We start from the raw sequence: 24,077 nt of genomic DNA on the forward strand, positions 1-24,077 counted from the left end.
AGCATCTTGGAGCTCATCCCAGTGTGCTGCTGGCTTGAGACCTGCGTCACTGTTCACCACCTGCACACCATGGCTCATGGTACAAGCATGCCTGTTTGGGCTGCTGGATTAGATTTGCAGGTTTCTCCAAGCTGTGCCTGCTCCTACATGGAAATACCAGGGGCGTTATTGTCATCGTGGGAAGGTGTAGCTTTCTACCTGTTAATAACTACATTGGTGAAGATTTGTTAAAGCTGTTAATTTAGCCTAAACATTTTGTGCGAGGGAGGTTCTAGAAAATTACAGTAATTGTAGCTGTCAGATGAAAACGTTTGCTGTGCCTGGAGGGAACAGGCCTGCGCCGTGTGGCTGCTGGCAGAGCTGCAGAGGTTTGGTGTTGCAGCTGGCAGCACAGGCTGCAGCAGGGAGAGGTGTACGTGTGTGCATGGGCTCCTCTCCTGAGAGAGAGCTCTCTGTGCTGCACTGTCTCTGAAAGACAGGGATTTAGTTGTATTTTTAAGGATTTACTTTATGGATTTGATACTATTTATTCTGGGCACCAGGTGCATCACCAGGTCTCTCTGCTTCCCTCCAATTGGGCTGAAGAACTTCCAGCACATCAGTGCACAGGCTCTGGATCGCCTGTAGCTGTGCCTCTTGGATGTTCTTGGGTGTAGATAGGGAACCAGTGGCTCTGCAGAGGTAGGAGTGAGCCCTGTGAGGGTAAGCTGGGCAGCACAGGTCCTACATTGCCAACTGGCCTGCAGACTGAGCTCTGGCTCTGCCTCCTCTGCGCTGTGGAACCGTGGCAAATCGCACCAATCACAGCAAATCCTGCAGTCTCCCGTCCCATTTAGCAGTTCAGAGCAGTTTGTCTGGGCAGTATATATGATCTCACTGGGGGCTTTAGTCACACACCCCCCCCCCCCCCCCCATCTTAAAAGCACCTTGGGATAATCACAAAAGGCAGGCAGGGGATATGCACGTGGAGACTTGGGGGGGGCAAAGCACTGTGCGAGAGAGCTGTGAGCCTCTTTCAGAAGGCCGAATTCCTCGCATAGGCTGCATTTTCTGCCTTGGGTGTAGTGTTGCTGCCTGGCAGCCTTTCCAAGCTCAGGGCCTCTTGTGCTGCTGGGAGGGGGGGAGGCTGCAGCATTCCCTGTGCCGCCGGCACCCCCGGGCTGGGAGCCTTGGCACACAGCTTGGCTCCAGCTGGGCTGAGCATGTGAGTGGGAAGGGAGCGGTGCGATGCGCTCCCAAAGGCGCAGTGTGGAGCTTTGGCACGCTTTTGTAGTGCTCCTCCACCTCTTCACCTGCAGTCCGTCATTTTTTACTGAGTGGCCTTAAGGTGCTCAGGGAAACCAGCACAACATGGCTGGGAGTTGTTTTGTGGCATGGCATAGCTTTTAGCAGGCTTAGTGAGCTAAACCCTAGCTGAGGAGTTGAAAAGACCATTGAGTCTTATCTATCTGCTTTGTTTCCCTTTTCACTCCTGGCGTTTTTCTTCCATGCCTCCTTGAAACCTGTTACTCTGCAGAATCATAGAATCACAAGGTTGGAAATGACCTGCAAGATCATCTTCTGCAGCAAGTTTTTTTCCATAAGAACATTTACGGAAAGAGAATGGACCCTGCTTGAATACTCCTAGGATGAGCTTGCAGAACAGCTCTGAGCCCAGGCTGTGCCACTCTGTGGGTGCCAGGCATGTGCTGCCTCCTCCTCTCCACCCAGGCATCACTTGGATGACAGAAGAGGATCACAAAGGATGCCAGCATGCCATGGTCATGGCTCTGAGCTGGTGCAGGAGATGCTTGTGGAACAGCAGTGAAGTTGGCCAGGAAGGCTGTCTTTACCTGAATCTCACCAGTGCTGAGATCTGGTGTTCTTGCTCAGCCCTGCATCAAACAAACCTTTCCACTTTTCTTACCTTGGTTTGGTGTTGCTTTCTGTGCACAAAGGTCCTTGCTGTTCTGTCCTCCAGGCAATGCATGACTTTGCAGGCTGCTCCTCTCAAAGCTTCCTGAGATAGTTTTCTTTCCCAGGATGTCCTCAGCAATCCCTATCCTGATGTCCTAACAGGATGTCCCTGTAACAGGGAACAGGATCCTGAACTTGGATGGCAGAGCTGCCCAGCTTCCCAGTCCCACCCTGAGAGCTATCTGGAGGAGACACCAGCAGGCAAGTGAAGGTTTACTCCATGTGCTACAGCCACTGAGCTCTCAGCCCTTGCTAGCTCTCAGGATGCTGCGCTCCCTAATCAGGGTCACTGTTTAGTCACACTCCTCCACACCGTAATGAGAAATCTGTCATGGGTGCATTTCTTGGCTCTTTGCTTTTGAAGAGCCGTGCTGGAGCCCAGCACAGCAGGCATGGGGCTGGTTTGAGGTGTAGGGCAGGGTTTGGTTCTCAACAGTGCATTTCAAGCTTGCAGACACAGGTCTGGCAGGGGATGGGGAAGGGGCAGCCAGTTGTCGTTTCTTTTGGGACAGGTTGCTGCTCTGGTGAGCCCAGGGACTCAAAAAGCACTGCTCCCTTTCGTACCCCTTTGGCCTTCATGGCAAAATGTGCAGGGGTGAGCCTGGCTTGCTGAACACCCTGCATCTCTTAGGAGAATGTATAAAATACACCTGCCTGCTGCCACATGGGAGAGCAAAGAGTGAGGAGCTGCCTGCTGCAATTTATGGAGCCTTTTTGCTGCTGTTAGCAGTGGCATTGCTGTTTGTAGCCCATGGTTTGCACGTAAGTTTTCTTGTCTCTGGAGGCTCATCTAAAGCTGCTGGAAAATTTGGGGCTCCATTGTATCAGCTTAGATTATACCACTTAAAAATGAATGGAAGAAAAACAGGTGACCTGACTTGAAGCAAAGAGAACAGAGATGCTGACAGATTTCATCTTTTTAGAGGGGTTCCTGCATACCTTCGTGCCATTTCCAGGCATGTTGAGCCTTTGGAGACTGACAAAGTGCTTTCATTTACACTCATAGGATGAAAAGAGTACAACAGGAAAGAGCATTATGGATACAAGAAGGAGGTTGTTTTGATGGTGCCAACGTGAAAGTGCACTTGTGTTTGATGGATTTCCTTTTAAACTCTTGGGTTCAGCAAAATATATTAACGTGAGCTTAAAAGATCATGCAGTTCTTGGAAATTACTCTGCACTCAGGTGCTCTGCGGAGTATATTTGAAAATACTAAAACTGTTGCCTGAACTGGGGCCTTATATTATATTAATTTATCTCTCAAACTTTTCCAGAAAGCGTTTTTTCATTATCATTCATTGAACTGAAGAACTCTACCTGGCGTTCAGCTGGTGCGAGAATTCAGTCTGCAACTGCTGCAGAGAGCAACGAGTCGCTTTAAACATGCGATAACTATTTAAGTGAAACAGAATTCTAATGACAGTTGAGAATATGCTGAGGTTAAAATAGGGCATGTAAAAGCATTTTATTTTCAAAATGTACGTGCTTCCTCAGGCTAACGCCACCATGAAGTATGTGCTGCTCCAGCATTGCCAGCCTGCGGGCAGAGTTTTGGTCACGAAGGATGACATCTGGCTCTGTTCTTCCTCTTACCTGTTCTTGATTTGGGCTATGAGTGTGCCACAAGGTAAAGGGGAACCCGTGCTTCCCCTCTTCTGTTTCTCATTCTGTGTGCGGTTCCCCAGTGGAGTAAATGAACAAAGGAAGCGATTTAGAAGAGCAACTGGCAAAACCAGCTAGTTGTCTGTCTTCTCTCACACTGTTGCCTTCCAGGATAAAATGAGGCGAGAAGCAAATTTGCAGGTTGAAACATTTCATTTGCTGTTCTTGGATTGCTGGGGGCTTGTAGGGGATGGCAAAGGGAGGAACTGCACTTCAGGCTCATTTACAGCCAACTTGTCCTCCATACCAGGTCTGCGTTTCTCAGCAGAAACTCAAGTTCCTAACTTGCCTTGCTTTCTTCTTTTCCCAGGCTTGGCACGCTTCTTCCAACAGCCGGAGTCGCAGACAGTGGAAGAAAATGGCATGGCTCGGTTTGAGTGCCGCATCGAAGGCTTACCTTCCCCTGTCATCACGTGGGAGAAGGATCACGTAGCTGTTCCAGAAGAACCCAGGTGATGTCCTGATTGTTTTCCCATTTATTTAAAGGAAAAGAAAAAAAAAATCCCAAACCTGATCACTTAAAATGTGAAAGTCTTTCATAAAAAGCTAGAATGAGGAGAGAAATGGTCTGAATCAGTTTTCAACCTGAAAACGAAGTGCTGAAAGAGCAGCACTTGCTGGAGGGACCCGTGCGAATGAGCTGATAAAACACAAAGTAAGACTTTCCCCAAACATCATCCAACAAACTGAAGAAAAAAAAAAAAAAGCCAAAACCAAACAGCCCAAAATAGCAATAAGAACAAAATCATTCCCTTTTTTGTTACTTATCTCTTCTTCCTGAGCCTTTGCCACAACGGGCCAAGTGCTCTGTAATAGTCTTGTAGTCTGTAATAGTTTGTAGAAATGAAATTGGGTAGAAATTGGCTAATGAGCAAAGTAATTAAATGAGACCTGTGCCTCAATTCTCTGGTGGTCTGGAAGGTCTGCACGCAAGGATGCACAATTTCAGCATGGTTTTTATCAGCCACTTACTCCTCATCTAGAGAGTTCAAGGGAAATAAACAAGCATGCTGACGAGCAGAGCGCCTAAATGCGAATGGAGGCACTCCAGATCGTCCAGGTTCTTACAGCACAGATCCTGCACCCTGTAAAAGCCCATGTGTGTGTGGAGCAGAGCACGGCAGTAGGGGCTGCCTGGGGCAGTCCTGTGCAAAGCTCAGTAGATGGAAACCTTCTGGGGCATTGGATCGTGGCTTGAGGAGCGTTTCCCCGGCTGGCCGTGGGGGATGGTGCTGGGGCTGCGTGTACCTGACAGAACCCAGATGTCATTTCTCTTTCGTTTCAGTAGTGACTTTAGAGCCAGTCATTTTCTTCACTGTTCTCTCACCCAGATTCGTCTTGGTGTTAATGATTTCTCTGGAGCTCTGTGTGTGCTCAGTAACCTGGGTGATCTTTCCACTTATTTTACTCCTACGTATGGGGTCATCTAGTTCAACACCCCACATTTTGTTTTTAGGGCGAAAGGTAGAGTCCTGCAGCATGAAAGTTGCTTTTAGTAATGAAAGACACTTACAGGCAAGGGAAGGGAATAAATCATAAGCTGGATAAGAGCTGATCTGTAGACATCATCCCTGCATGGGATCAGTGATCATGTTGTCCTTTAGTTTGCAAAAACTCATTTCTGTTCTGAAGAAGGAGCTGTTTCTCCCAAGAAGATTAAGCCAGGAGTGGGGGAGAAGATGGAAAGGAAAAGGGGATATAAGATCTAGAAATAATTTTTCAACAAAAAATGGTTTCTGCTACTTGAGTCTGAAGAGTGGCATCTAAGGGTTCTAGGGTTCATACAAAGCTATTGCTTTGTAATGAGACAAAAATTAATTAATAAAAAAGCAAAGGAAAAAAAGCAAAACAAAACAAAAGAAGGGATGGCAGAGGGAAGTGTGCCGTAGATAGGGCAATGGCTTTTTAATGAGACAGCTGGATGGATGTTCTGAAATTACTTGCTCGGAGATTGCTTTCAACACAGGCAGCCTAAAAATTGTTTTCCTTGTAAAAACCAGAGCGTAATCTCTAGCTGCAGATCTTGCTTTTTAAATCGTGTTTTAGCTAATATGCTTCTTCAGAAGGATTTGCTTTCTTGTTGTCTCGTTGTTGCTGGATTTAATATAACCGGCTTTTGAAGGAATTAAGCGAATTCCAGGAAACGCTGGCTGCCAACCAGACCTCTGTTATCCTCACCCCACTGTGCCGAACGACCAGGCCTGGGGACAGCCTCTGCTTCTGGGACTCCCTCCTGTGCACACATCTGATGAGCCTGTGAAAGTGCAGTCCTTTGGGTAGGCAGCATCAGGGGGATGACTTCGTATTCTGACACAGCGCCGTTAGATGTACGCACACATCGGCTTTGGGGCTGTAGATGCAGCCTTGCAGATAATGCTCTTACACTGGTGCTTATGGTTTCTTTTATGACAGATAGAACAATCACAAGAAACTGATAAAACTGATCATAGCTTTTTTTTTTTTTACCTCTTTTTTTTTTCTTCTTCTCATGGCACTCTTGCACACAGGCTCCACTGTGGTGTCACCCTGAATGTGTTGAAGGCTTAGCTTAAAAAATCCTTAAGCACTTCTTCACTTCTTGGGCTGTTCAGGGACGTTTTCAAAACACCTTTCCCACCCTTCTGAAGTTCAGGACAGAATCCAATTTCTGCATAGAAATAAGACAGAATTATTTTGCAATTCTGGCTCTGAAGTACTTTTTAAAAAAGAAAAGTCTTAAATCTGCATCAGCTGCTGAGGGGCGGCTTGCAGGATTTCACTGGACTGTAGTTGCTTTGGGATGCAGCTACAGCTTTTGGCATCATCTCTTCTCTGTTTCTGTCTGGCTGAGTTTCACACCGGGCTCCAAATAGCTGATTGTTTTCTGTACAGCCAAAATGAACACTTGCTAAGAAATGGAGATCTTTAGTCTGCACATAAGCATGTACCTCAGATCACATGATCTGCAGTCAGTATCTGGCAGCAGTGTAGTGGGGAGAGGTAAGAAAGGGAAGTGGGCTGTTAATGCTAGAATATTCTTTGCTCTACAGCTGTAGGATCACAAAGAGCTTGAAGAAGCTTTGTAAACTTGTAGAACAGCTTGAAGGCACTTCTGGACACTTCATGTTTCACATTTTCGTTAATTACCTGGATGGTGGGGCAGAGCTCACCCTCAGCAAGTTCCAGGTGTTAGAAAGCAGACGGAAGCGGCTGATACTTGTAGGGCTGCCTGACTGGGGCAGGCTGGAGAAATGGGTTCTCGGGAACCTAAGAGGCTTCAATACAGGGAAGTGTCCCCTCCTGTGCACCAGGACAGGCTGGGGAATGAGTGGCTGGCAGGGATCTCATGCATGTGTGTGAATACCTTACCTGAGGAGGAAAGAGTGAGGAGCAAGTGGAAGAGGCAAGAGGGCACAAACTGTAGTTTGGGAAATTCTATTTAAATGTAAGATAAAAATTCTTCTCTGTGAGGGCAGTCAAGCATGGGCATCCTCTGAGATGTTCAGAACCTTCCTGACCTTGGCCCTGAGCAGCCTGGCCTACCAGAGCCTTACCCCAGAGGGAGAAGGCTGTAGATGAGAAGGCTATAGATGGTTTTCCAGAGGTCCTCCCAGCCTCCACGATTCTGTGATACAGAATTGGAGTCTCCTTCATGTGGCTGTGAGTTGCTTTGCGTAGTGCTTGAAATATGTTGATATTAATTACAGACTCAAAGAGCAGATGCACGACAAAAATAAATACTATCGCAGTGGGAAGCTTTCCCTCCAGTGCTGAGAGGATGCAAATATTTGTCTTCTTCCTTTTGTGTCCTAATGAGGGATCCTTATAAGGGTTTTCAGGGTACCACGACTCCTCCTAGGGACTGTGGAACTTGATCCTGAGAGAAGTATCTTGGAAACAGTGCAAGCATGGCTTGAGGCTTTAGGGGTCTGGGGCAGTTGCCCTTGCTAATATGGGAAGCTTCAGCAAGTCTGTATTCTTAAATCAGGCTGTAGGATGGTGCATGTAGTGATGGGAGAAGCTCTGTTATGTCTTCTATATCTGTTGTGCAGAAGACAAAGAAGTGAAGAGCTCAGACTGTGGCAGCTGAGGTCCAGGCTGGGCTCTAGGTTTGCAGTGGGGATGTTAATCTCTGGAACAGACTGCTTAGGGAAGGGATGGCATTTCCATTGCTAGAGGTTTAAGGCCTTGCAGGATTGGGTGAGCTGCTCCTGGTGACCACGTCTTGAACTTGGGGTGGATCATGTCCTAAGGTCCTTTTGGTTCCATGCTCCTGGCCTATCAGGGCTATTTTCAGGAATCTTTGTGGATGAAAGGGCTGGCATTCATGACTATAACTTGTCTTTGTGCTACTGCTGTGGAATAGCTGCTGTCTCTCCCCTTAGCAATTGCCTTTGAATGTGTCCTCTTCATAATGAAGACTGATAACCTAGAGCTGCCTGTCAAAGCTCGGCAGCTCTGTTTATAGAGGTTTGCAATTAAAAATGGATCTCATATATAATTAAAAAAGGATCACGTAGGCTTTGCGCCTTGCATTCAAGAATAAAGAGCCTGCCATCTAGGAATCCAGGCAGAAAACGGAGATGCTGACAACTAGCTCCTACTTTTATGCTAATTGCTAATCATCTGCTTTGTTCAGTATAATGCAGCAAGGATTGTGTTCATGTTGCGAGCCATGTAGCCACTGCACTCCTTGGAGGTGTTCCCCAGTAGAACCCCATGGGCAAATAAGGGATGCTGAATGCCTGGGTGTAAGTTTGCCAGCTCATGAAAGCCAGGAGCTCTTGTGAGAACAAAAGTAATCAACACAACCCGGGAATGGCATGGTTTCAGGCAGCTGCTCACTGCAGGAGCATTGTCCTGGCTGCTTTGGGCCATGAAGGTGCATCTGTGTGTCACTTGGTCCATTTGTGTACCTGAGGTGCGGCAGGAAAAAGATTCTATGCAGTTTTTTTTTTTTCCTCCAACCTTTTTTGAAAGGTTAGTGGCAGACTCTGTGTGCAAAGGCACTGGTACACTTAGATATCTACAGGTCTGCAGGCAGGAATGTGTGTACATTATTTTCTGCTGTGCATTTGATTTACATCAGGAAAGCCCTAGTCTCTCAGAAGCTGATCCTGTCTTGTGAAGGCCCCAGAACCATGGGTGGGTCGGTAGCTGCTGCTGTTTAAGAACCACTCATTCTTTCAGCCACTGGGATGCATCAGTTCTACTCTGCTGTGGTTACCAGGACCTGCAAGTGATACCTCTGAAGGAGAAAAGGCAGAGATAAAAGGGCTTTGAGCTGATGAATAGCTCAGGCAACGCATATCCTGTCTAATGTTCTTCCTTTTGTTCACTCAGGTTTATAACTCTTCCAAACGGTGTGCTCCAGATTGTTGATGTGCAGGAGAGTGATGCAGGGGTGTACCACTGCGTGGCCAGCAATGCTGCTCGCAAGCGCTACAGCAACGCTGCAGTCCTCAGTGTCCTGAAAGGTAAGGTGTAAGGTGCTGGCAGGGACAGGTTGGTCTGGGTGTGTGATCTTTAAGGTCCCTTCCAACCCAAGTCATTCTGTGATGATTCTGTGTGCGTGCTGGGAAGTTGTGCATGATGGCAAGGTAGAAGATGAGCGAAGGATGGCATGTGTAGAGGAAGATGCACAATCTAGCAAAAGAAACAGTCAGAGGATGGAATAGTTAGCAGGGCTGTGTCTACCCCAGATTGCATAGCGAGCTGCTCCAGAGGAGCAGCACGTTGACACCCGACAAGCACTGTGTCCATGTAGCTGGCTCACTGCCGAGCTGTGGGGAGGCTTCAGAGATCTCTGTGCCATTTGGGCACACACTCATCTGGGATTTCTGCAGGTGATGCAGACTGAGCAGGGCTTTGCATGTGAGCTGTCCTTTGCCCCCCTGTCTGGGCCTCAGCTTCTGTGTGCATTTTTCTCTGTAAACCAGGAGCGTGGTGGGCAAGTCTGGGCAAGGGAAGGGAGCTGAGAGCCTCAGTGCTGTGGGTCTCCAGACCCCGCATACTTCCCGGTGTTGTGTAAGCCTCATCCTGCTAGGGGGTGAGATCACCACGTCTGGCTGAGCTGTCCCTGCTCTCTGGATGGTGTCCCTCGGCCATGTCGGTCTGCTGCTCGCGCTGAATCCTGTTTGTTTACACGGCAGATTTCACCTTGAAAACTCTGAAATGCTTCCCAGCTCCTTTTGTCTTTGTTTAGGGATTTTTTGCTTGGCATTCTGCTACCAGTGTATTTTCACAGAGATGGCTTTGCTGTTCATCCATCAGCAGGGAGTGTAATTAACTGTGGAGCCTGAGAATACACCTCTGATCAATGGATTGTGTCATGGAGGTAATCTGTATGGAATCTGCAGAGAATTCATGAGCAGCTGAATGCTCTGTATCTAATTGTCAGCCCTGGCCAGCTTAATGAAGCTCAGAGGCAAGGAGAACGCTTGCTATGGGCAGTTCCACATTCCAGAGACCGCTGTGCCATTGGGTCTGGTTTGATATCAATAAGTAATATTGATCAAGCTACAAAGGTGAATATGCTGTCCTTGGCATCGTAACTTGTTCAGCATAATTGCATCTTGTATTCTGCAATGTTTAATCTGCTTTGCAAATGGAGGCAAGGGAAGAGGTTAAATGGGAAGCGTTCCTTCTGGAGCAGCAGCCGGCTGAGCAGATTTCTGCCTGGAGTTCTCGCCCAAATCTCGCTTCTGCAGCACTGCACCACCCGCTGGCTGCAAAAACAAATATGCGAGGTTGAGTTTTTCACCAGATTGAGCTGATAGTGATGAAAAACATGCCTGTTAAATCTCTGGGGATTTTTATAATTGGGGAAAAGTATCTCCGAGACAGATGGGAAACTGTAGTGACCCGTGCAGGCCACAAGCTCCTCCAGCAGTGACTGGCATGGCATTGATCCTTTTGAGTTTCAGCATGTCTCCATCAGAGGCTTGTTTCTGGGTGCCTGAGTGCCTTGAGGAGTTTTTTACTCCCTGCTCAGAAGTAGCTGGTAGTAGTTGGAGCGAACTGTAAGGCAGAAATCCTTTGGCTGGAGGAGATTGGAGAAGAGATGTGAGAGAATGAAAAGAAAATAAGTAAAGCTCAAGGTACAGCCATTTAGTATTGTTTGAGTTGCTTGTTCAGGCATTTCAGAGGCCAAACTATTCCATGTCTGCTGGCAGGAACAATGAGACAGTGCCATGTGGTGATGACTGAGTGTGAGTGCTCCGGGTGGACTTCAGGGCTGTGCTGGTTGTAATACAAACACTTCCACTGGCACTGGGTAGGCAGGTCTCAGGCCTGGGAGCTCCTGCTCATGCCTCTACTTCTGCCAGGTGTTGCGGGGCTGAGCTGTCTGTATGTAGCAAAGGAATCTGTTTCCCTGTAGATCCTCTGCCCAGTTCTTTCTGTCCCTCCCCATGCCCGTTGTTGGGTGATGGATGGGAGTTGTTCCATCTCCTTTACTAAAGGCCTTTTCACAGGAGAGACAGCAGTTAGCACAACCCCTTTCTACCATGCTAAAACCCCACTAAAACACTTCTCAAAGTGTGATTTCTCTCGGTTGTGTGCCTTCCCCATCACATGCTGAAGGCTGCACTGTGTGTCAGTGGCTGTGCAGAGGCACGGCAGAGTGCGGCAGGCTGCGAGCTCTGCAGATGTTTGGGCTGTGCAGACTTCATGGTACAAATTTCCAGACGTTCCCTGGAGAATTGGTGTTGTGAGCAGCCGGAGAGCAGGCCTCTGTCATTCAGCCCAGAAACAGAGCCTGCTGTAGGAATAGGAGCAGAGGGATAACTCAGATTTTCCCCCTGAATCTCTGCTGCTCCCAGCAGATGAAGCACCGAGCCCATCTGGCAGTGCCATTCCTTCACCCTTCAGGTGCTTCTATCTTAAGGAAGGATAACAGAAAAGTTTGGGCATCATCATGTGTGATCTCAGCAGGTCGCTTTGCCTGTTGCTCCACTTCTCCCCTCCATGCTATGCACAGTGCTGGCTCTTTGTGCTGTTTCTTTGCCCCACATCTGTTGTGGTATGGCCTACATGCCTGCAGAAAGGTAAACATCCTAGCAGCTTCAGATCATAATAGAGCTCTGGGCTGAGAAAAGTACAGGAGCTTAAAACAAAGCTATCTGTTTTGAGATCTTGACCCCACAACTCCATCCTGGAGATTTCAGTGTTTATATCTGCAGTGAGAGATCGGTCACCGCAGCAGAATGAACAAAGCATGGTCCTGCAAGACAGGGCTCTTGGTGTCTCCACTTTCTGACCGTGTGCCACAGGCGAGAATCTGCTCCTTAACTCTTTATCTGCACTTCCAGAGGCAGAAATAAAGCAATAGGCTTGAAGCTGCTCTCTTAAAATAATGTGTCAACGTGGGCACGTGGTGCTGGAGATCTGCCTGCTCAGGTGAGTTGCAGATCCTGTGCACAAGCACAGGAGGATGCTGATGTGTTACCTGGTGGGATATGGTTTTTTTCTTGTGTCCTTGTGCACCCTATTCTTGATTTGTGATTCTTTGATTTGTAGAGTAACCACAGCTGCAATGTCAGATCACACTTCATGCTGATACTTGGGTAAGAATCTTTGTCCCAGACCTGGCTGGCTAGAATCAGAATGCCCAGGCAGCCTTGCTGGGACACTGACAAGACGTCAGTGCAGCAGTGTTGCCACAGTGGTCTCACAGCCATGCCCACGTGATCCTGTGCCTGCACTGGAATAAACATGGGAATGGGGAGTACAGATCTGCATGTGTAGATGCAGCAGGGCTAGGGGCTGCAGTGAGCAGCCCCCGAGGAGCCTTCCAACAGATGAGCTCGTCCTCCCTGAGCTGGGATTTAGTACTATGTTATTAGAGATGACACCACGAGATTGCCGTTGGCAGAACATCATTTACGTTGACAGTTGTAGCAGCTTACTGCAGCAGTGTCCCAGGAAATGTATTTTTCAGTCAAGCATTTCTATGAAATACGATAACAGGGACACAGCTTGGAGGCAGCTGTGAAACACCTTTGCATTTTGTGTTCTTTTGGTGTTCCTATTGCGGTGGCTTATTTGTGGGTGTTAAGGGAGAGCCAGGCTCCGGGTGCTGGGACCTGGCTGGCTTCTGCCCCAAAGGCTGTAGAAGAACACAGCTAGAGGATTGGACCAGCTTTGGGGCTCATTGGGAAGGTGGTGATGAAGTGAGCAGCACTCGCAGTTGGCCACCACCTCGCAGAAACAGACGTGCTGTTACCACAAGTGGGTTTTCAGTCTCTGCATGTGTGAATGACGTGTAGGATGCTGGGCTGGCTCTCAGCCTGAGCCCTGCCGACACGCGCTGTGCTCCCCTCGCAGCTTGGGATGTGGGTGCCGTGCAACGTGGGGCAGGGGGAGCGTGGGGAGAGCAAACACTGTGAGTTGTTGATTCAGCCAACAAGTGAAGAGCTTCTCCTCTGTAGATGGGGGGGATCCCAGCTTCAGTCTGCAACTGCTGTGTCCGTGTTCCTTGTCTCTTCCACTGAGCATTGTCCTCTGCCACTATTCCTGTGTAGCATTCTGGTTTTCTTCTTCCTCTGGCTCTTAAGCAGGGATTTGCTCTGCACTTGACATCCCAAATTCTAACCCATGAAGGCTCTGTTTGCACACATTTCCCAGCTCAGGTTTCTGCAGGTAGCTGAAGCTCTTCACATGTCAGAGCTGCTGGATTGTGAAAAATGCTCTTGATTCTTCCTTTGCAGTAGAAGATGCTAAACCAACCATAGTAAGTATAAATTTAGAGGATGGCAGATGAAGCAGGAGATGTACGCTCTTCTAGCTTAATAAACGAATCTGTAAACTAAAAGTGACCTTCTGCCTAAAATGAACTGCAAACTCTTCTTTCTGTCTCCCTTTACTGAGCCTCACAATGCCGATGACTTCAAGCAGACATGGAGCAGGACTGAGACCACAGATTTTTGGTGAAACTTGTGAAGATTAGTGCAGACACTTAGCAGACACCCACCCAAACACCCAGCTCTTTCCTTGACTGGGGTCAGTTTGGGGCCAGCACACATCACAGCATGCAGATCGCCGAGAGAGAACTTCCCGTAGCTCGAGCATCAGCAGCCTGTTCCCGGGAGCCAGAGGGGGAATTTCAGATCAGCTGTCTGTGAAGTTCTGCAGGGCTGTGATATGCTGTGCTTCTGACAGCTCCAGCAGCCCGCGGTGACAGAGGGTTTGATAGAAAACTCAGAGCCCTCACCTCCTATTAAGCAGAACAGCTAAACCTGAGGTTGGCACCAAAGTGAGTGGCAACAGAGGTGTCAAGGATAATCGAGCAGGACTAGAGATGTGAGGCAGGGAATAGGTGAGCTGTTTTCAGGTCCTGAGGGCAAACTGGTCTCCCCCACACAAAGCAGTTTTTGGGGTTGGCTCTGCTCCTGTGTTGCAGGCAGCTCTGCCTCCCGAGATCGCAGCTGGCTGGATTTGGGACTGGTTTGCAGTCCTCCTTGTTCTCCACCTGCAGCTCTTAATAGTCCACATGCACTGCACTTCTGAGGCTTTTTGAAATAAGAGCTGGTGTTTGGTAAGGCTCTGGCTGAAGCAGTGTTTAAGCTGCAGACTGCAGCCAGCTCTCCTCTGGGAGTCTTTTGGTGCTGGTAGATCCCTGTGGCACATCACAGCAGCACTACAGGACTGCACTTGGCCTCTCCTGGGGCGTGTAAAGCAGCTGTACCTGCCTGCTGAGCCTGGGAGGCAGCTAAGAATAGAGATAATAATTAGGTCAGCAGCTTGCAAAGGGCTGTGGGACAGCAAGGTGGATATGGTTGGGTTCCTGATGGCACTTGTTAATTATTAATTGCCTGTGTTACTGCAGAGCCTTGGCCGTTAGTGGTGCCCTGCAGTGCTTACAGAATCTTAACAGCTTGAGTGAGGATGCTGTTGCTGCGAGTGTCCAGAGACACAGCAAAGCTTGTGGTCCCATTTCTTTGGATGTGGGACAGATCTAAGGCCTTGTCCTCAGCGAGAGATGCTCTTGCCCAACTCTGTGTACAGTGCAGATGAGGAGCAGTGCTGCGTGAATTGTGGAGGAGAATGAAGAGCAGAAGAGAGGGAGGGGATTGGGGCAGGTGGTGTTACTGAGCTCTCTGTCTTCAGGCACTGCCTGAGACAGATTGGGAATCGCTACAGCACTCCAGCAAGTGTCCAACTGAAGCCGTTTGACACAAAATATGGATATCACTAATGATCTTTTCCTGTAGAAAGCCAGCTTTCCTTCCAGACTTTTCTTAGAAAACAGATTTGCATTGTCCTGAGTTAATGCAGATGCAGCCATCTGCTTTTAGCTCTTCCTTCCAAGTTGGCAGTCGTCATTTGCTGCCAGACTGTGTTATTGTAGGATCCCAGTGTGTTGTGTGTTTGAAGCATAGCTTGTAGGAAGCATTCTGCATACCTGGCATCAGGAGAACACACCACAAGGTAATTTCTCTTTTCAAAGCCATGCACGATGGTAACATGAGTGCCCATGGCTGGCAGCAGGAGTGGGACAAAGCACAAGCCTTGGTGACAAAGAAAGCAGGCTGTGTCCTTCTGCACAGCCTGGGGCCTCCAGCCTGTTCCCTCTCTGCTGTAGCTAGAGGTACAGATTACATGAATTGCAAATAGATCCAATGTTGCAAGTAGATCTGAATTGCAAATAGATCTGATGAAATAGGTGTCAGTCCCTGTGAAATGTCAGCCTCCGAGCACAGGCAGGAAGTTAGCGGAGTGAAATGGCTCCGGGCGCTGACACAAGTTGGGCTGACTGAGAAAGGAGGCGTTCCAGGGCTTGTGAAAGTGTGAATGAGCCAGAAAGCCTTCTGTTGACCGTGTCTGTATCTCTTTTCTGCAGGAAAGGCAGCAGAATATCTTTGCCTACCTTACAGCTTGTTTTTCTGGGAAGTTTCACCTGCAGCATCCTGGAAATTGGATACGTTGTCCTGGAGAATCCCTCTGGGAAAGGGCTGGCTGGTGTCAGAGATTGTGACGAGTCCACCCCGTGCTCTGCCACAGGTGTTCTCCCCTGTGCTCAGTGCAGGGCTGACCCCTCCGACCCAGGAGTGATGTTGCCTGCAGCTCTGGCTAGGCAGGTGCAGACAAGCAATTTTTTTGCCTGCACGCTAGCCTGAAGGCAGAGCCAAAATGTGGAGACAGGCTGCTTTGCTAGCACAGAGCAGTCATCAGCTAACTAACCATACTTGTGAGGATCTCTGTTAGGTGGTGAAAGCAGCTACAGGACAGCCTTTGTGTCCTGTGCTCCGCTCTGAAGCCCCTCTGTCACACTTGAATTACACACAGAGCTGGTATAATCAGTTATGATGGTTAAAGAAATGTGGGAATGTTCCTGCTGAATCCCAGAGGCTGGCAGGCTTGGGGCCCCAGGGTTGTTTGGGTTAAGCTGTCTGGGTTGTGGGGTGGGTTAGGGCAGGGAGCTGGGCTGGGGGCTGCTCTGCCTTCTGCAAAGGGCTTCAGATACCCCTAGACAGCGCTGCTGCTTTCCTTTCTTCGGCAGTCCTCTCGTCTGACCTGGGGGTTAAATCCTGATGCGCACTGAGGGACTTTCTGACAAGGAGTTTTACGTGAAGATCCATGGAAAGGTGCCAGGACTGGTTAAAAGCTTATTAAATGATGGTTTTTATCTGCAGTGCTGACATTATCAGTGACACTTGAACAGTTGCGTTTGTTGCCTTCTGCCTCTCAGAGCTCTATGCAGCATATCTTCAGGCTTCTGCAAATGCAGACGCATGGCCCAGCTCCCCGGCCCCTCAGCTAACTGGGGCCTCCCGCAGGAAAGCAGCAGAACCCCAGCGCTGGTCGGCAGCCGCTCCGTGCCGCGGAGCTCTCAGCTCCTGTTTATTTTGCCTGGCTCCTGCGCGGAGCAGCGAAACGTGGGCGCTTCCAAGCACTCACTGGGGAAGCAAGCAGGAATTCCTCGTGCAGTCTGGCTGGCTCCAGTCCCTCTTGGCGTAATGAAGAGCAGTTCCAACTGCGTGTACGCAAACAGAGAGCCAATGTTGACAGCTTTACAGGAGGAGGAGTGGTGGGCAAAGCACGCTCCGGCTGCTTTGCAGCAAAGCTGAACGTCCCCTGGATGTATAAGGCTCTGTACTCCAAATGCTCCATGGTTTGGGTGGGGGAAAGCCCCCTGAAAATGCTGGGCAGTTCCTGGAAACTTGCCACTGTTCAGCCCCTCCTGGGCATCTGGTTACAAGCAGTTCCTGGGCTGAAATCTCTCAGTTGTACTAAGTTGAGGGGAATGAAGGAGGAGTGCCCATTGGCCCCTCTGGTGCTGGGGCTGTCACTGTGTGCTCCCAAGCTCCATGCAGGGCACTACAAGCTGGGGAAAGCCAGGCTGTTTCTCTCAAGCCAAGCAAAAAGCAGTTCCTTTTCATCTGCTTTTCCAGGTTGGATTTGTGCCATTGTAGCCCCTAAGAAGGGAAGAAATGAGCATTTCTAGTGAAGCTATGGGCATTGGTGCTGCTAGATCACAGTGGGAAGATTTTTGCAGTCTCAATACTTAGGTGTGGTTAGTGCTGGAGCTGTTCCTTTGAGCCTCTGGGATGCATATCTAAAAGCTCCTGAACCTGTTGTATTGAAAGCAAAAGTTACTCATCTCCAGCTGCACTAATGAAGGAAAACAGCTTGGATTCAAAGAATCATAGGGACTGGCATAGCAAAAGGGCAGGAGGAGGCTCAGAGGAGTTAATAGTAATTTTTGGAAAGGATGCGTGGTTGCAAGAGCTGCTTTTGTGGAGAGGAGGGAACACTTGGCTGATGACATGCTGGGGAAGCCTGGGTGCTAGGGTGTGTGAGGAGCTGTACGTGGCAGTTCTGGAAGCCACTGGGGTTGCTTCTCCCTTGGCTCCTTACTGCGAAGTGGTGCATTGCTGAGCTCAGGTGAGGGCAGCTGCAAAAGAAGAAACTCTTGCTTGCATGCTCAACGTTGAGACCTGATGTCACTGATACTGCCCCCAGATCAGATCCATCAGTGTGTCAGTATATGGTTTGCCAAACATCCTGCCTAGAGATTTTGTACCATTCTGGGTCTAGACCAGAAGTAGAAATAAATCACAGATAACTTCCCAGGACAGTGTGAACAGAGGAGGAAGATGGGTGTGGAGGATGTTGTTCTCTTCTGTGGCTGCTGTCAGCACTCTCCCTGCGTGATCCAGGAGGTCTGTGAGCCGAGAGCTGGGTGTGGGAGTGGGTCGTGCTCAGCAAACACTGCGCTTGCATTTTTGAAGGTGTGTGCTTGCAATGGGCAATTTGCTCCTTTATTGTCTGCGGAATAACAGCAGTGACAGCATTGACTTTCCCTAATGAGCAGCTGCTCAGTGCTAGGATCTATTCCCGGAGGAGATTCGCGGGGATGAATAAGGTTTCATGCTCCTCCTCTGGAGAGGGTGAGAAAGTTCTCTGAGCAGAAGGTTGTTGCTTGATCACTGGGTATCTCCAAGTCTTGAACTGCTGACAGCTGAGGGCTGAATGTGACTCCACTCAAGTCATGTTTCACCTGTGGCAGTTCTGCTGAGGCGCGCTGTTTATGGAAGCAGGAGAAGATCTGTTAGTTCCCGACCAGAATCATCTTCTTGTCACTGCAAACAACCATCACAAATTAGCTGAACAGAAACCATTTTCTTCCTGTTGCTCTGCCTGAATTCTTAGCGGATGCTCTGCGCTAAGAAGAGCAGAGAGGTGGGAGAAAAGAGCTGATGAATTATGGATGCTCTGGAGGCAGAGCCGGCTTGTAGGCTCTGAGAGTTTCAGATTGCTGCTGTATTTTATAACTCAAGCTCAAACTTCAAATAAACATTTTGTGCTTTGTCCCAAGCAGCTCCCCATGGTGCCTCCCTTCACATCCCTGCTCACTTTCTCTTCTCATTGAGACTCTACAGAACTGTTTCTTATACTGGGCGTTTTGCTCAGAGCCTTCTGTGCTCCCTTTGCTGCCTCCATTTGGTTTCTACACTGCACCTGACACTACACTCCATGTTGTGTGAGTGATGGTGTGAAGGAGTGGAGCGCTTGAATTTAGCCTGACTGTGCTGACTTGTGATGGGAAGATGGGAAAATGCATAAATGCTGAAAATCAGCTTGCATTGAGTCACTCGTGAACAGGAAAACCTAGGGGACACTTGGAAGTATTTCTGCATATTGTCAGTAAGTCTTGCCCCTTAATGCTGAGATGGCATCCTTGTGTCTCCCTGCGCAGACACAAACATGGGCACAGGGTGGCAAAACGTGCAGGAGTAGCGCCTTCATCTCAGCGTTTCCCAGTGCCCAGAGCTCTGCTCATTCAGCAAAATTGATTCAGAAGGGCAACAAGTCTGCAAAGGCAGCAGTGACGGTGAGCTTTTCTAGGAATTCAGGGCTTGTGCCTTGGGCTGTGCAGAGCTTTTGCCTAGAGCAGCCCTGCTGCTTGGAGAGACAAAACAAAGCTGGGAACTGGGAGAGGAATCTCAAACCCCAAGTTTTAAAATAGCAGCACTGCAGAAGCTTTTAGTACTCCGAAACAGACTGCATGGTGCAGATGTGTTCGGTGACCTGTTTTGTTCAGGCAACGAAAGATGTCTTGGAAACTGCAGCTCCCTTTTCCTTTGGTTCTAACAATGTTCCCTCTTGACCTGAAATTATTTCAGTGGCAGTGGAGACAAAAACTGAAGTTGGTTTTGCTCTTGATGTTTGTCAGACAGCACTGAGCAGAGGTTTTCCTGCTTAGCTGAGCACTCTTCTTGGGAAGTCTTCAAACCAAACCAAACCCAGTTCATAGCACTTAACCTGAGCTCCATCCTATCCAGCTGGCCTGTTGAGATAGCAAGAGAAAAATGTGCTCTAAAGGATGCTGTATAAGGGGATCTTGACTTACAGGATTGCACTCCAAAATGCAGAGCTGGAGAGAGCTGTCCCTGTGTACAGGAGGTGCATGGGGCATTCATCCATGTGCATACTGGGGAATGTGCTGGAAAAGCAAGCAGGACTGTTTACTTTTGTAATATGATTTCAGTAGCAATCAGTGACAAACACCTGGCATCTGAACTGTTTTTCCACTGGGTTTTTGAGGCTGAGACCTGACTCCTGGCTGCCTCAGACCAGGATGGTTGAGCTGCAGGTCCCTGTGGCTGCAGCTGCTCTTAATGCTGTTGGAGCAGTGAGCCTTTGGCCTGTTCCTGTGGACAGAACTGATGACTGATTGTGGATTTTAGTGCTTTGCTGAACTGGAACTGGAGCTAAACAAAAGCTGCCATTCTAGAGAACCTTGTATTTCTCTGGGCCTCCAGCTTACGTGTCTCTTGCGGAAGCTCTCAGGCCTGGTTTACATTTAGCCCATTTCTGGCTCAGTAGTTCTCAAGCCCAGCGCTGGTGCTGCAGGAAGCCAAGGCTGTGTGGAGATGAGGTCCCTGAACCCACCACATTTTGACGTAACTCCTTCTTGCCCCTATCCTGCCCCAGGTTGTCCTGCTGCAACTGGATGTGATGGATGTTAGGTTGAAAGCATCTGCAGGTGTGAGTGATATGCATAGCAAATGCAATGGAACAGAGCAAAGCCCTAGCCAGTGCAGCCAGCTCTTTTTGCTGGTGTTTGCACAGGGCTGGGGTGCAGCTCGGTGTGCCCAGCCATGGCCCCAGCTGGGGGGGCTGTGGGCACTCCTCGGTCTCTGCTTCCATCTGCTGGTCAAGCACAGGCTCCTGCTCTCCCTGCTCTGCCTTGGCAATTCTACCTACTGCTTCTAATACTCATCCTACTACAGATGGAATTTCCTTTCACATCTGTATGGGCTGAAAGAAAATCAGAGTGATACCAACTCTCTTTGGTAAGATTTGTGCACTGAGCAGGTGGCAGCGAGGCTGGAGATGTGCTGAGCACAACATGTTGGGTGCTGCAGTGTGCAGGCACAGCAACCACAAAAGGCAAGTACATTAGAAACAGGGCAAGGAGGCATGGTGCTTTCCTTGGATATCTCAGGGTCTGGCAGTTGGAGATGTAGGGACATCCTGGGCTGGGGACTGCAGTGAGTGCTTCGATTTAACCATCCTGCTAAGTGTGTTCCTTTGTGAGTTTGCCTGAACCTCTTCGTTTTATACCCTGCAGCATCAGGAGACAGTAGGCTTAACTGCAGGCTGTGCCAAAAGCTGCTTTGATCTGTGTTGGATTTGCTGCCCACAGCTTTCTCTGCTCAATCCTGGGAGCACCTGGAGCAGGCTCAGGAATTCCTCATGCTACGTGATTCCTCTGCAGTTATTTCTCCCTTCCTGAGGACAACAACCGACAGTGTCCCTCAGAGTTGAATGTTTCTGGGAGAGCTGGGAAAAAAGAACCTTGCTGCTGTCGAAGGTCATGAACAGTCTGGTCTTCTCAAGCGTGCTCTGATTGTTTTAATCTGACAACAGAAATCTGGCCGCTGCAAAGGCATTTCCTTAACCTTCCCTTAACCTCTGCTTAGTAGTGGATAGACACAGAAGGTTCATTTTGAGCAAAAAATCCCTATCCCTTTCTCAAGAAGTTGTGCAATGTAGCCTATAAATCTTCATGTAAATGTTGCTTGATTTTACGTGCCGGCCATTTGTCTTTGCGCCTATCAGCTAAATAGCGTGCTCTCCTCCGGGTGCGGAGTGACTGAGTCAGTCTGTGTGCCCTGAGGTGAAAACCTGGGCACTGAGTGTTGGCCTCTCTTTGTTGCAGTTCACAGCACACGTCTGAGTATCAGAATTTCTTTAGCCGAGATGTTAGATTCTTTCTGAACTCTTAAAGTGCCTTGGCAAAAGATACGCTGTGTCCTGAGCAGTTGTTGTGCTTGAGGAATAGTGGTGTCTTAGAATTAGAGGTTGGAAAAGACCTCGAAGATGATCAAGTTGAACCATCAACCCATCAGCACCGTGCCTGCTAAACCATGTCCCTGAGTGCCATCTGATTAACAAACTAATTTGCAAGAGCTGATGAACATTCTGGGCTGAAACTCTTCTTATCTTCCATGAGAAAGTCCTGATACTAACTTCTATTGGTGTTGATATGATGAGAATAAATCTTTAGGACACCTCTGTGTTCATATCCTAAGGGAAAACAATGCTGTCACATAAAAACAAGACCTATTTTTCTCCTCCAGCTAGGCATGAGACAGCACATGTGAGACACATGGCGGACTCTGGTGTGCTGTGCATCTCTACACACTTCTCCAGTGAAGAACAGCCTTTTCTTTTTGTTTTTGGCATTAGGTTCCCAGCCAGCAGGAGGAGATGTCACCATCATTGCTGCTCCGGAGAACACCACGGTGGTGGCAGGGGAGAGCGTGGTGATGGAGTGCATGGCAGCTGCTGATCCCACCCCATTTGTCTCCTGGATACGGCAGGGTGAGTGCAAGGGATGGAAAGGAGCCTCTGTCAGCAGGAGGAACCCGGGCATTCATTTTCAAAACTTGTTAGAAGGCAGACAAATCAGTGGGACAAGGTGAGAGCCTTTTACATTGCTGCCTAATGATGCAGGTGGAGTCATGGTGTAGGATGTCTTCAATAACTGGAATTACTGATTAAATCTGGAAGGTTACAAAGCACGCAATTCACCTGGCCTGTGAAATATTACGAAGTTTTGGTGTCTGGATGCCTTTGGATCTAAATTAGTCATACTCAGTGTAGGAGCTTGAGCAGTAGTAAAGGTCGTGAGATGGGGTCGGGCCTGTGCCACTCCTCCGGTGACTCAGAGCTTAGTGGGGACTCTGTGGAATCTGCCATTGCCTTGGAGAAAGAACTTGTATTATCTTGCAGGACTATAAAACAGGATAAGGTCTGTTAATCATTGGAGTAGCTGTGAGCTGGGAGTGTTGCTGGGAGGTTTTTGTTCTAAAGTCCCATTGTGTTCAAATTACTGGCTTTTGTTTTTTTCTGGTTTTGTTTTCCCCACCGTAATGGAAGCTGAGAAGATGCTCAGTTCTCATTAGAGGTGTACAAATGAGCCAGACTGGCATAGGTTACCCAGGGCCGACAGCCCGAGTCACAAGTGTCACTTCAGCAGTGTCACATCGTCCGATGCTTCAGAGGCTCTGACTGAGGCCATTTCCAGCTCAGGGATTGATTCTCTCCCAGAAAAGGCTCTCAGTTATTTTCACAAATCCGACTCATGATTTAAGACTCCTTTCCCCTGTAACCATTCATTGTGGTTGGTCTTCAGCCCAGACTTGTCCACAGGCAGTGATTTTTAGTGTACACAAATATTTCCTCTTCCCTTCAAAAAAGGAGCAAAAACAGTCTCACAGGACACAAGTTGGGAAATCAAATCAGTGAGGATTACATGTTCTGGCAGCAATGTTTCTGTTTTATCCTGTGCACTTCACAATTAGAAATTACCATTTTTCCCGTGCTACACCACTTTTTGCTATACTGGATACTGCTGATGCTCAGAGTAGATATTATCAAAGCTAATTATTGCTATGATTTTTTAATTTTTTTTATTTTTTTTTTTTAATTGAGGGAAAGAAAAGGGAAGGGAATTGCTGGATCAAGCCCTAGGCAACCTGATTTAGCTGTGCATGTCCCTGTTCATTGCAGGGGAGTTGGACTAGATGACCTTTAAAGGTCCCTTCCAACTCTAAGGATTCTACGATTCCTTGAACTGGCTGGTGAAGCAGTTCCTTGCATGCATTCAAGTGCTTCCTCGCTATTTTCAAGTGTTTGCTTGCTCTCCTCTGCTTTCCAGCATAGACTCTTCAGATTGGAAAGGATGGGTTAATTGTAATAGCAGTTCTGTGCTATGCAAGGAAGACAGCAGTAAGGAGCAGGCTGGGTTGCTGGAGGATTAGTCATGTAGGTAACACAGGATTCTATCTCCAAGTTGTCAGTTTGGCTCTTGCCAGCCCTGGTGGGGTCAGCTAATTGCTACCATCTGGGGTTGGATTTTCAGACTGCTCCTGTGCTAGTGGGGTGTGCTGATTCTCTCCTCCTGTGAGAGTGCAACCACTGAACTGTGAGGCCACCTGAAGCTCCATGAAATAAATGGAGGGGGCAGAGAATCTGATCGCAGCTTTGTTCCCTGCTGATGGTGCTAAGTAGGCACAGCTGCTCTGATTCAGCTGAGTCTTTGGGGGCAGAGGAGTGATGTAGGTTTTGCTGCTTGAGACACCCATTTATCTGCAGCTGGAGAGGGACGAGAGGTAATGTTTGCAGATACTGTGTAAATTGGCTGGCTCTCTCAACTCAGTAACTCTTGCCAGAGCTGGCATTGGGTTCCCAGTTGCCCAGCTGTGCCTCTCCTTGGCCATGCTATGTTTGCCCAAACTCCAGCCCTTGGTTCAGGATACTTCCTTCTTCTCCACAAGCAGTCTTGTCTAAATTTGAGTTCACTTCCAGGTCCCAGAAGGTGGAAGAACCCCAAGTCATTAGCAGTTCAGTATTCTCTGACATTTGCATTAACACATGAGGAGAGATGTGCATTTGTGCATGGGAGTCAGCAAGGAGATCCAGCAGCTTTTCCAAAGAATATGCTAGCATAGCCTTCCCTCAAA

The 24,077-nt window shown here is 48.5% G+C and overlaps 1 protein-coding gene across 1 annotated transcript in view; it reads left to right on the plus strand.

Annotated features, from left to right (window-relative positions):
- The window catches only part of IGDCC4 (immunoglobulin superfamily DCC subclass member 4), a gene marked incomplete at both ends in the record, with an annotated part of 75,509 nt that overhangs the window by 29,768 nt on the left and 21,664 nt on the right, over positions 1–24,077 (plus strand). The window contains 3 exons of the mRNA XM_079540694.1: positions 3,929–4,070; positions 8,941–9,074; positions 21,799–21,933. Of these exons, the coding sequence (XP_079396820.1) occupies positions 3,929–4,070; positions 8,941–9,074; positions 21,799–21,933 (411 nt within the window). The remainder of the gene's footprint in view (positions 1–3,928; positions 4,071–8,940; positions 9,075–21,798; positions 21,934–24,077) is intronic.

This window comes from Tetrao urogallus, assembly GCF_951394365.1.
Source record: "Tetrao urogallus genome assembly, chromosome: 11".
NCBI lineage: Eukaryota > Metazoa > Chordata > Aves > Galliformes > Phasianidae > Tetrao > Tetrao urogallus.